Here is a 12453-nt window from a genome sequence, read left to right on the forward strand (position 1 = left end):
TTATTGGATTAAAATGGTATGGATATTTTAAAGGTTCTTGCTGTTTATTGCCAAGTTGCCTTCCTGAAGGCTTTTGCCAGTGCAGGCTCTCGTTAGTAGAAAGTGTTCATCTCAGCCGGGCGCGGTGGCTCAAGCCTGTAATCCCAGCACTTTGGGAGGCCGAGACGGGCGGATCACGAGGTCAGGAGATCGAGACCATCCTGGCTAACACGGTGAAACCCCGTCTCTACTAAAAAATACAAAAAACTAGCCGGGCGACGAGGCGGGCGCCTGTAGTCCCAGCTACTTGGGAGGCTGAGGCAGGAGAATGGCGTAAACCCGGGAGGCGGAGCTTGCAGTGAGCTGAGATCCGGCCACTGCACTCCAGCCTGGGTGGCAGAGCGAGACTCCGTCTCAAAAAAAAAAAGAAAGTGTTCATCTCAGTACTTCCTCACAGCAGCAGATATTCATATATATATATATATATATTTTTTTGAGACGGAGTCTCGCTCTGTCGCCCGGGCTGGAGTACAGTGGCTGGATCTCAGCTCACTGCAAACTCTGCCTCCCGGGTTTACGCCATTTTCCTGCCTCAGCCTCCCGAGTAGCTGGGACTACAGGCGCCCGCCACCTCGCCCGGCTAGTTTTTTGTATTTTTTAGTAGAGACGGGGTTTCACAGTGTTAGCCAGGATGGTCTCGATCTCCTGACCTCATGATCCACCCACCTTGGCCTCCCAAAATGCTGGGATTACAGGCTTGAGCCACCGTGCCCAGCCTATTCTTACATTTTTAATGCTCTCTAATTTGCTAGATAGAAAATGGCATCTGTTAGTCGACTTGGAATGTGTATCCCTGAGTCCACCTCCCCGGCTTTTACCCCAGGGCTGTGGGTAGAGGAATGTCCGTGGAAAATGCTATCTGAGATTTTGTCTTGCAGCTGACTTCGGTGTGTCTGCCAAGAATCTGAAGACTCTACAGAAACGAGATTCCTTCATCGGCACTCCTTACTGGTGAGTCGTGTAGCTTCTAGAAATGGAATGAACCGGACGTTAAAACTCTCCAAGGTGACCACTAGGCGCTTTAGACAGAGAGGGGCCAGGAGACAAGAGCTGCCAGGTCAGCCAGTGGGTGCACGCCCAGCCCTGTGGCTTACTAGTCATGTGACCTTGGACAAGCTGCTTAGTTTTCCTGTGCCTCAGTTTCTTCATCCATAAAATTAGGGATATAATAGCCCCTACTTAATAAGGCTACTGTGAGAATGAAATGAAATGGTGCACATAGAAGGCACTCCATTGATTACTGAACTAGAACCCCTAAAACAGGATTCAGTTCGTGATTTATTCACCACATATGTATTGAGGGCTGGGGATGGGGGCTGTGAAGGTGAACAGTACAAGTTCAGTTCCTACCCTCATGTGAAGTCTTCCTGGACTTCTCTAGTCTGTCGTGTTTCCTTCTTTTCCGGAACTATTACTTTAAAAACAAAACACTGTCACTCAATTTCACGCCTGACTACTCTCTGTTTGCCTTGTTTTCAGTTTTTTCATGTGCATTACTTGCCATTGTGGAGTTTGGGCTCCTTTCTTGCTTGCTTGTTACTCACCCTTGCTCTCTCTCTCCCCCCTTTTATACCTGTTTCTCCTTCTCTCTGTGCTGTTGTCTTCTCGCCCACCCACCTCCACGCCCTGGTTTTTTGCACCGCACCTTCCCTCCACTCCCACCCGACCCCTCCCCAGGACTCTGTGTTCCGGGTTGCTGCTGCCATCTCGTGGTAGGCATCGGAACTGCAGCAGGACGTGGCGGGGAGCCGCGTGGAGGCGTTTTTCTGTGGAAGAGCGTCCTAAGGAAGACAGTGGGATGCAAAGTCATGCAGATCATGATTCGGGAGTGCTGCCAACCCCTGACAGTGGTTCGTGGTGGCCCTTGACCCTGAATATCCAAGAAGCACCTGTGGAGGCCAGATTCTTAGCCCTATGTTGTCCCTTGGTTGGTTCAGGATGGCCCCTGAGGTGGTCATGTGTGAGACCATGAAGGACACGCCGTACGACTACAAAGCCGACATCTGGTCCCTGGGCATCACGCTGATTGAGATGGCCCAGATCGAGCCGCCACACCACGAGCTCAACCCCATGCGGGTCCTGCTAAAGATCGCCAAGTCGGACCCCCCCACGCTTCTCACGCCCTCTAAGTGGTGAGGAGCAGGGGCAGGGCCACCTGCCGGGGTGCCTGCGCGGGGTTAGGGCTGGGATATGCGGTCGGCGGGGCTGGGGAGGTGCAGTGGTAGGGTTCTCTTGGTGCTGCTAGCCCCAAGAGGAGACTGGGGCCTGGGGGTCTTCAGGCCTTTCTGAGTCCCCCCGGGCCCTTCGTGCCTCTTTTTCCCTTTGTGTTCCTTTTTTTTTTTTTTTTTTTGAGATAGGGCCTCACTCTTTTGCTCAGGCTGGAGTACAGTGGTGCAGTGATAGCTCACTGCAACCTCGACCTCCTAGGCTCAAGAGATCCTCGCATCTCAGCCTCCCTTGTAGCTGGGACTACAGGCACCCACCACTATGCCTGGCTAATTTTCTGTAGAGACGAGGTCTCCTATGTTGCCCAGGCTGGTCTTGAATTCCTGGCCTTAAAGGGATGCGTCTGCCTCGGCCTCCCAAAGTGCTGGGATTACAGGCGTGAGCTACCTACTGAGCCCTCTCTGTGCTCTTGACATGAGATCTTCACCAGCGCAAACCAAGTCACCCAAATAAGCCAGCTCCCACTGGGAGAACAGGAGCCCCAGCTTAGCCGCAGGAGCCACATGGCACAACCCTGGGCGGGACATCGCGGGCCTGGGTTCAAATCCCGGCACTGCTGAGTCTCTCCTCACTGTGCGGCCTGGGCAAGTCCCTGCTCCCCTCTGATTTCTGGGTCCCCATCTGGACAGGGATGTCCATGATGAAAAGGGCGTCGTGTAGGCCCTTTCGCTGTTCTAGCTTGTGAAAGTTCCCTCTGTCCTTTGAGGGGCGTGATTGGGACAGTGGAGTCTGTGACGTGGGGGACTTCTCTCTGCTCTTGCCTCCTCCGTGCTTACCTCTGACGCTTGTCCTCCCAGGTCTGTAGAGTTCCGTGACTTCCTGAAGATAGCGCTGGATAAGAACCCAGAAACCCGGCCCAGCGCCGCGCAGCTGCTGGAGGTGAGTGGATTCCCCTCCCAGTCTGCTCCCTGAAGGGCGGAGCCTAATGAACTCACCGGTGACATGGACACTGGGCGTGTTCTCACCCCACCCAGGGGACAGCACGGACAGCTGTGCTTCCATCAGCCGGTATTCCCCAGGCACCTCCTGAATGCCAGCTCTGTGTTGGGAGTGCCTTGGGGAATGAAGCCACCCAGAACCTGTCCTCATGGAGCGTATGCTCCAGTGGGGAGATAGGCGGCAAATAAGCAAGTCTGTGCGCATGGCAGAGGGCGGCCAGTGCCACGGAAGGAGATCCACAGTGCGGGGTGGGGCGCCCGGGAGCGGCTGTTGTCTTGTAAGGGAGGATAAGGAAGGGCTTTCCGGGTGAGCAGATGCCCACAGAAAGGGAAGGAGCGAGGCCAGTGGCCCAGAGAGGGAGGAGGCAAAGGCCTGGGACTGCAGCATGTTCCGCACATGCTGGGAAGAGCCAGGGGCTGGGGGTGGGAGGTGGGGAAGCAGGAGCACAGGGGCCAGGGGAGAGGAGGGGAGAGAAGGGGAGATGAGAGCGGAGAGGCACTGGGGCGTCCGTCCCAAGGCTCGATGGTTTCCTAGGAGAACACCTGGCCTCAGCATATTCTCTCCCCCCGGAGACTTAGGACAGCAAAAGCACAGAGAGAACTCAGCTCAAGGAGGAGGCGCGTGGGAAAAGGTCTCCGGAGCCAGGTGCAAGCTTCCAGGGCCCTCTCCCAGTACAGTCACCGGAACAGCTTAATTCTCTGTGCTGTCCACCAGGGAAGCCCCTTAGGACTTTTACTGGGTAGTGGTCACATAGGCACCCCCTGCCTGGCACAGACCAAAGTTCCAGACTCTAGAAGGAGAACAGGTATTCAACCTAAGCTATATTGTTTGCAGAACAGTTTAGGCAGAGCGGGCCACTCTTATCAGTTAATGGTGGGAGCCCTCGCCTAGTCTGCAGAGACCAGCTGAGGATCCAACCTTGTTAGCGGCCCTTTCTGAAGCTTGCCGTGCTATTTTCTGCACACAGGGTCCTGCAGGGCCTTGCAAGCCAGAGCCAGGTCTTGGGCTTTATCTGTGCATTAGGGGAGACACAGTATCTGACCTCCATTTACAAGGGTCCTTCTGCCTTCTGGCTGCTGTGTGCGGGATCAGGAGACTCTGAGCATCTCATTAGCTGGCAGTATTGTCTTAGAGTGGGCAGATGGATGATGGTTTCCTTGAAGCTTTTTGAACGGTTGGAGGGAGCTGTGAGCCACCCTTTGCCTGGGCGTGTGCCTCGTGTTAGGGCGTCATGGCTGGCGGCTGGGTGAGGTCGGTGTGTTCACAGCAGTGTTCTGAAGGCTGTGCACAGCACTTGCCCAGCCGTCTGCAAATCTGCCGACCACTATCCCCATGTCACTGCCACCGATGGAAGAGGGAGGAATGGGCCTGGGTGATGCAACACGTCTGCCCTTTCACTGCTCTGTCCGCTCCGGTTCTACCCCCAGCATGACAGTCTTAGAGGTGCGGTGGCAGGAAGGGGAGGAAGGGGCCACACCAGGCACCTGAGTCTTTATATTCCCCCAGCTTTTCCCAGCTTCCTCCTGTGTGCCATGCACAGGGCCTGTGGTCGGCATTTTGAGCCACTGTGTGTCCTTCTGGGGTAGCAGCTTAGTTATTATGAGTATGAGCTGGGGCAGGAAAGTCCAGGGTTTGAATCCCAGCTCTGCCACTTACTGGCTGTGCGCCCCTGGGCGAACGGCTTAACCTCTTTGTGACTCACTTGTCACTCTGAAATGGGAGTGAATAGCAGCAGTGCCCTTACTGGGTGGTTGTGAGGATTAACTGAAGAGGTGCTATGAAGCGCTTAGCTTAACTCTTAAGCACAGTGCTCAAGGAACGCTTGATGCATAGGACTGATGTATTTATTTTTTAAAAAATGAAAGGAACCAGAATGCAAAATGGGGTCTGTCTACTGCTGGGGTTGGGGGGGGGGTCACAGCTGTTCCTTTTACATTTCTATAACGTATTGGAAAGCAAATTTCTGGAGTGCCCAAAGGCCTCATTTTCTGGGTATTGTGGGGAGTGGGCTGGGGCTCCCTGAAATGGGTGGGGTTGAGTGGGGCTGTTGTCACTGTCCAAGCCGCTCGGGGCCAATTGTTTCCTGTAAGAGGCACCTCCTGCCCTGATGCATCCGGCCTCCAGGACATTCCACGGAGAGACCAGCTGTCCCCCATCCCCACATGGCAGCTCCGGAGCTGCAGCCTCAGTCAGGAATTTCCGCTCCATACTTGGAAAAAATGTCCTGCCAGAGGATTCTTACCGTCCAACAGAAAGGGTTGCAGAACAAAAGGGCGATCTCTGGAGATGAATAAAGCGCCTTTCATGCCTGCTGCGCTGCTGCTGCTTCACCCACGCGTCTTTTCCTCTCCAGTGAGAGAGGGTGGGCATGGTGTTACCCCCTCAGGGGAGGGCACCAGGATCTGAGCAGGGAGATGACCGGCCCAAGGCCGCTTGGCTTTGAGTGACAGAGGTGGGCCAGGCTCTTGGCTTCCCAGCCCCCTACTCCAGTGCTGTCAGCCTTCAGGGTGTCTGCCTGCTCCAAGAAGCGCCAGGCCCTCACGTCTCCCTGTGTCCTGCCCTGGGCGGAGTGAGTCACGCCCCCATTGGTTTGTGATTCATTCATTGACTCCTGCAGACATTCTTTGGGCCCAGACCAAGGTGTGGGTAGTAACCAGGCTCTGAAATCAGACACGCCACCCCCCCTCCCCACCCCAGCATCTGCATGGTTCTCACTCTCTGCCTCAGTTTCCTCATCTGTACGATGTAGAGAGTGCTGGCTGCACAGAATTGTGTGAGTGAATGAGATTTTGTATGGAACATTGTTAACACCACAGCAGTCACATATGAGATGCTGAGTAGATACTGGCTGAATTTGCTCTGAAACCCGTTCACTCTGTCACAGCTGCCCTGGTCAAGGTCATCAGAGATTTCTGTGCCATGGGTCAGCCTCGGTCTTTGTCTCACCGGACCCATCAATGGCGCCAGCCCAGTCGATCTCCTCCTCCTCCTCCTGTCGGCACTCGACCTCCAGACCTCTACACGCCCTTGGTTATCAGCCTCTCCTTCTCCGTTGCCTTTGCTTGCTCCCCTTTGGCCCAGCTTGTTAGCGTGAGAGTGCACAGGGCCCTCCCTCCATCTCCATGCACACAGCGTGCAGCACTCCCAGCTCGATGCCTCGGCCCGCATCCAGCTGTTTACTCCCCGGATGTCCAGTGGGCATCTCACACTGAACTCTGAGCACTTGGATCTTTTTGCCTTCACCACTGGCTTTCCCATCTTAGCCGATGGCAGCTCCACCCTTCCAGTGGCTCAGGCCCTAAACCATGCAGGCGCCCTTGCTTCTCTTTCTTCCACACTCCTAGCCCACCTATCAGGAAATCCCGTTGTCCCTGCCCTCAGCACATGTCTAGACTTCAACCATTTACCGCCCTTCCACTGCAGCCACTACCTGGGCTGCCACCACCTCTCACTCGGGCTGCTGCCTCCTCGCTGTCCCCTGCCCTCTCCGTTGGGTCTGGGCCGAGCACAGCAGCCAGAGGGAACCTTCCCAACCGGGGCCAGCTCATGTCCTCCCCTGACCGAAGCTCCCCAGTGGCTGCCATTTCGCTCTAGGGAAAACCCAGAGTCTCAGGGCCGTTAGAGTGCTTTGTGATCCGCCCTCCCACCCTTCTGACCCCCCTCGCCTCTCTCGCTCCCACACTCCAGCCTCACTCTGCTCCAGCCTGCCCAGCCCCCTTGCTGTGCTCCGAACACAGCAGGCATGTTCCTGCCTCAGGGCCTTGGCACTGGCTGTCCGTGCTGCCCGGAATGGCCTTCCTCCGGATCTCTCTGTGACTCACTCTCCCTCTTCGAGTCATTGCTGTAATGTCAGCCTTGTGGGGAGGCCTCCCCCAACCACCCACGTGAAATTGTGAACCCACTACACTCCCCACATTCCCGGTCCCCTTTCCCTGGCCTACTTCTTCCTTCTTCCATGGCCCATGGCACTCAGGATGTAACTGGCTTATTAGGTTTGTTGTCAAGCTCCTCGCCTAGCGTGTCAGCGCCCCAAGGACAGCGTCTTTGTTTCGTTCACCGATAGGTCCCAGGAACAGTGCCTGGTATATAGAGAGCCCTCAGCAAGTATTTGCTAAATAAATTGACTTTTTTTTTTTTGAGATGGAGTCTCACTGTGTCTCCAGGCTGGAGTGCAGTGGAGGTATCTCAGCTCACTGCAACCTCCACCCCCTGAGTTCAAGTGATTCTCCTGTCTCAGCCTCCCAAGTAGTTGGGATTGCAGGCATGCGCCACCATGCCTGGGTAATTTTTGTGTTTTTAGTAGAGATGGGGTTTGGTCATGTTGGCCAGACTGGTCTCGAACTCCTGACCTGAGGAGATCTGCCTGCCTCAGCCTCCCAAAGTGTTGGGATTATAGGTGTGAGCCACCACGCCGGGCCAAAATTGACTTATTTGTACCTAACAAACGGTTCCATAACCCTTTCTCCAGAGATGGTGATGGTGATGGGGACGATGGTGGTGATGACGGTGATGATGATGATGGTGGTGATAGTGATGATGGTGGTGATGGTAGTGGTAATGGTAGTGAAGGTGATGATGGTGGTTAGTACCTCCATGCCAGGTACTACTCTAAGTACTTAGCAAATGTCACCTAATTTAATCTTCATACAAATGCTCTGAAGTAGGTGCTGTTCAGCTCTCCATTGAGCAGATGGTAAAACTGAGGCACACAGCGGTGAGGTAGGCTACACAAGGTCACATAGCCTGTAAGCCACAGAGCTGGGTTCTGAACCTGGTCCTCGGGTTCGAGAGTCTGTGCTCTTGACCTCTCTGGCAAGCTGCCTCTCTGAATGAATGAAAGAGCGAGAGGGAGGGAAGGAGACCAGAAGAGAGGGAGAGAGGATTCAAAGAGATGCCAGTGCCTGGAAACTGCGAGCGTTATTAGGTGTTTTTATTTATTTTATTTTTTTAAAATGGAGTCTCGCTGTGTTGCCAGGCTGGAGTGCAGTGGCCTGATCTCGGTTCACTGCAGTCTCCGCCTCTTGGGTTCAAGCGATTCTCCTGCTTCAGCCTCCCGAGTAGCTGGGATTACAGGCGCCCGCCACCACGCCCGGCTAATTTTTGTATTTTCAGTAGAGATGGGGTTTCGCCATATTGGCCAGGGTGGTCTCGAACTCCTGACCTCAAGTGATCCGCCCACCTCGGCCCACCAAAGTGCTGGTGTGAGCCACCATGCCTGGCCTATTCAGTGTTTTTTTTTAAAGCCCATCTTGGAGTATAGGACCCCTCTGGCTGACAGTTTCTAAGCACATAGAGGAAAAGTAGGCTCAAGTTCTTGGAAAGAATGTCTATTTAGATGGCAGGGGGGGCCCTGGCTAGAGGGCAGGTGCCGGTTGGCGAGCTGTGTGATGCCACCTGTTTTGGCCTTTTTCAGCAAAGATGGCACTGAACAGCCAGCCAGTGCCTCTTACTGGAGGACTGGGCGGTCAAGTTCCTCTGTCATCTAGCCTTCCACTGGGGACACGTGTGCCCAGAGCAGCCTACCTGGTGCAGGCTAGCATTCTCCCTTGCAGCGTAGGCAGGGCATTATCTCTTTAATGGGCCTTTAAACACATCTCTGGAGGCGGAGCTGATGCAGTGTCGGAGGTGGTCTGTGTTTTGTGTCCCAGAGCAGTCTGTAAAACAGTGTTTGGGCCTAATTAGCCACAGGACTAGTGGCCCTGTGTGCCAGCCTTGCTTGCTCTGGTGCCCGGCAGAGCTGCCCTGCTCACCTGCCTGTCACAGGCTTTCTTCCCCATGGCCCCCCTTCCTCATCCTAAGGACGCTGGGGTGGTCGGGGGAGGCAGTGGAGCAGATGGTTCTGCCTCAAGAAAGCAGAGTTCCTGGCCGTGCTGAAGAGCTACTGATTTGATCGATACATGGGGTGCCCCGATGAAAACCTGGTGTTTCCAGAAGCCCATGTCTGCATTTATTTATTTCTGCCACTGCTTCAGCCACTGCGGTGAAGTGTCCTGTAGCATTTCACTTAAGTTCACTTGTATTAGATTGTGCAATGTGGAGCTCAGGAACCTTTGAGATCTTGATTCTCACCTTTGGTTCCAAAGAGCTGTACTCTGGGGGCATTTGGGAGGGAATAGGAGTGGTTAGGAATGCAAAACAGGCTTTTCTTTTTTTGTTGTTGTTTTTGAGACAGTCTCCCTCTGTCACCCAGGCTGAAGTGCGGTGGCATGATCTTCGTTCACTGTAACCTCTGCCTCCTGGGTTCAAGCAATTCTTCTGCCTCAGCCTCCTGAGTAGCTGGGATTGCAGGCATGTGCCACCACGGCCGGCTAATTTTTGTTATTTTTAGTAGAGACTGGGTTTCACCATGTTGGCCAGGCTGATCTTGAACTCCTGACCTCAGGTGATCCACCGCCTTGGCCTCCCAAAGTGCTGGGATTACAGGTGTGAGCCACTGCACCCAGCCATAACAGGCTTTTCTGATTGTGCTGCTGCTCCTGATGCTGATGGGGGTGATGGTGGTGATGGTAATGGTCGTGGCGATGGTGATGATAGTGGTGATGGGGGTGATGGTGATGGTGATGGGGATGATGGTGGTGGTGATGGTGGTGATGGTGGTGAAGGTGATGGTGGTGATTCAGGAAGATGGTGGTGGTGGTGATGGTGGTGATGATGGCTGCCATATCTGAGCATTTACCATAATGCTTATAACAGCTGCTCCTAGTATATAGATGAGCAAACTGAGACTAAAGGTTAAGTGACTTGCCCCAGTTGGTGGAGGCTGGATTTTACCAGGTGCCTTGGTTCTAGAGTCTATAGCCAGCACTCTTAACTTCTACGCTACTTTGCTTCCCCCTTAATGCCCCACTCAAGACCTCTTAAAAGTACAGAGCAGCCAGAATGACATCTTTACAGGGTAGTAGTATCACTGCTGCACTGCAGCCTGTTGGTGGCTTGTGAGAACAGTCTCTGTGGCTCACCTGCATACACAGCCCATCTTTCCTCCGCGTCCTGTGTCCCACCATCCTGCCTGTCTTGTGACTCCTGCCGCCAAGCTCAGTCCAGTCTCTGGGCCTTCTTTGTACTAGCTGCTCCCTCTGCCTGGAATTCTCTGTGCCCACATATTTCCCTGGGGAACCCCTTCGTATCCCTTGAATTCGACCTTGAATGAGGTCCCTCTGCCTGCAGACTTTAGTCTCCACCAGCCTCAGCTATACAAGATCTGGAATTCTCTTGTTTATCATTTGAACCCCTGCGCCCGGCCAATTGAACTGTTTTAAATGAACAAACAGATAAGAATGATTTGTGATGAACATATCTTTCTGAATGTGTTTTCCAGGTGCTAGAAATTTGTTTTTTAGTCATTTAAATACTTCCCCAGCAATCTTGTTGACACTTCCTCCCGGATAAATTTTCTGAGAGTAAAAACAGTGAATTTCTTCAGAGCCTTCCTGTAAATTGTAAATGAGCAAATTCTAGCTTCATCATACCCCCACCCCACCCCATCACTCCTTTCCCAGTGGCCCTGGGTGAGCATGGTGGGTTGAGGAATCCCACATCCCTGGCTACACCCAGGTGTCTTCACCCACGATACCTCACACTGACTTAATACCGCTAAGACCTTTTGCTTTGGTGTTTTGCAAGGTCCGTAAAAGAACATTCACTTTTAAAGACTCTGACATTTCTGTAAAAACCTAGAATAGAACATACACCACTCTGCCTCAAGATCTTGTATTTCCTTCCTTAAAACCAAACACATATGTCCACCCAAAGACATATACGAGAGTGTCTCTAGCAGCTTTATTCATAGTTGCCAAAAATGAGAAACAGCCCAGATGTCCGGCAGCAGTAGGATGAATAAACAAACTGCCATATTCGTACAGTGAGACCCTGCACAGAAATAAAACAGGAACAGTTTACCGAAATAGACGACAATGTAGGTGAATCTCACAGTCATGACGCTGAGTAAAGGAAGCCAACGCGAAAGACTGCACACATGATGCTCTGATTCTAGGAAGCTGAGGAGCAGGCTCCCGAGGCTGCGGCGTGGGAGTGGGGTTGCCTGCCAAGGGAGACGGGAGCCTTCCCCAGTGATGGAAATGTTCTGTATCTTGAGCTGGGTGGCAGTTACGCTGGGTGCATATATATGTAAAAAGTCATTGAGGCTGGGCATGGTTGGCTCACGCCTGTAATCCCAGCACTTTGGGAGGCTGAGGTGGGTGGATCACTTAAAGTCAGGAGTTTGAGACCAGCCTGGCCAACATGGTGAAACCCCGCCTCTACTGAACATACAAAAAATTGACCTGGCATGGTGGTGCATGCCTGTAATCCCAGCTATTTGGGAGGCTGAGGCAGGAGAATCCCTTGGACCTGGTCGGTGGAGCTTGCAGTGAGCCGAGATTGCGCCACTGCACTCCAGCCTGGGCAACAAGAGTGAAACTCTGTTTCAAAAAAAAAAAAAAAAAAAGTCATTGCGCTTTACAACCTGTGAACTTAGTGGTAGGACTGTTATTCCTCAACAAAATGTATGTAGCATATTTTGTAAAACTATGTATTAAAACCATTTAAAAAGGAAAAAGGAAAATAGACACCCTCCCTTGCAAACACGGCCTGAGCTCCTACTTTGGGCTAAGCATTTTTAAGTGCATGATCTCATTTAATCCACATGACCTCCCTGTGGGTTCATTGTTATTGTGTCCGCTTGAGAGATGAGGAGCCTGTGGCTCAGAGAGGTTAAGTGACATGCTCAAGGTCACATAGCCACTGAGAGACAGAGCTGGGATCTGCCCTTTTTCCAACACACTTGGGACTTTCCAGGCTGTCTCTGTGTCTCCAAGTTCATGTGTACATTTTGCTCAGGAATGAGGCTGGCCTTTTCTGCCCTGGGGGGTGAGCTCCTCCAGCCTCCTCCACCCCACCCTGACCCCAGAGTGGTTCTAATCTAGGTGCATTTTGCCCCCTTAGCATCCCTTTGTCAGCAGCATCACCAGTAACAAGGCTCTGCGGGAGCTGGTGGCCGAGGCCAAGGCCGAGGTGATGGAAGAGATTGAAGACGGCCGGGATGAGGGGGAAGAGGAGGACGCCGTGGATGCCACCTCCGTAAGGCCAGGGAGAGTGGGGCTTAGTGAGGGCTGGGAGGATGGGATCTCAGCTGGCCCTGCTGGTGTGGGAGGCGCAGGGAAAGCCGGGACTCTGGCTCAGGCAATTTCTTCCCAGCTCAGAGGTTGCAGACGCCCATGCTCCAGGTAACGTAAGTTGGCCTGTGGGCCG

At 53.3% G+C, this 12453-nt stretch overlaps 1 protein-coding gene across 1 annotated transcript in view; it reads left to right on the forward strand.

The window, feature by feature from the left end:
• Positions 1 to 12453, forward strand: part of STK10 (serine/threonine kinase 10) — a 149947-nt gene that overhangs the window by 84214 nt on the left and 53280 nt on the right. The window contains exons 5-8 of the mRNA XM_023218939.3: positions 918 to 990; positions 1977 to 2171; positions 3063 to 3144; positions 12148 to 12282. Of these exons, the coding sequence (XP_023074707.1) occupies positions 918 to 990; positions 1977 to 2171; positions 3063 to 3144; positions 12148 to 12282 (485 nt within the window). The remainder of the gene's footprint in view (positions 1 to 917; positions 991 to 1976; positions 2172 to 3062; positions 3145 to 12147; positions 12283 to 12453) is intronic.

Source organism: Piliocolobus tephrosceles, chromosome 4 (assembly GCF_002776525.5).
Source record: "Piliocolobus tephrosceles isolate RC106 chromosome 4, ASM277652v3, whole genome shotgun sequence".
In the NCBI taxonomy this organism is placed as follows: Eukaryota; Metazoa; Chordata; class Mammalia; order Primates; family Cercopithecidae; genus Piliocolobus; species Piliocolobus tephrosceles.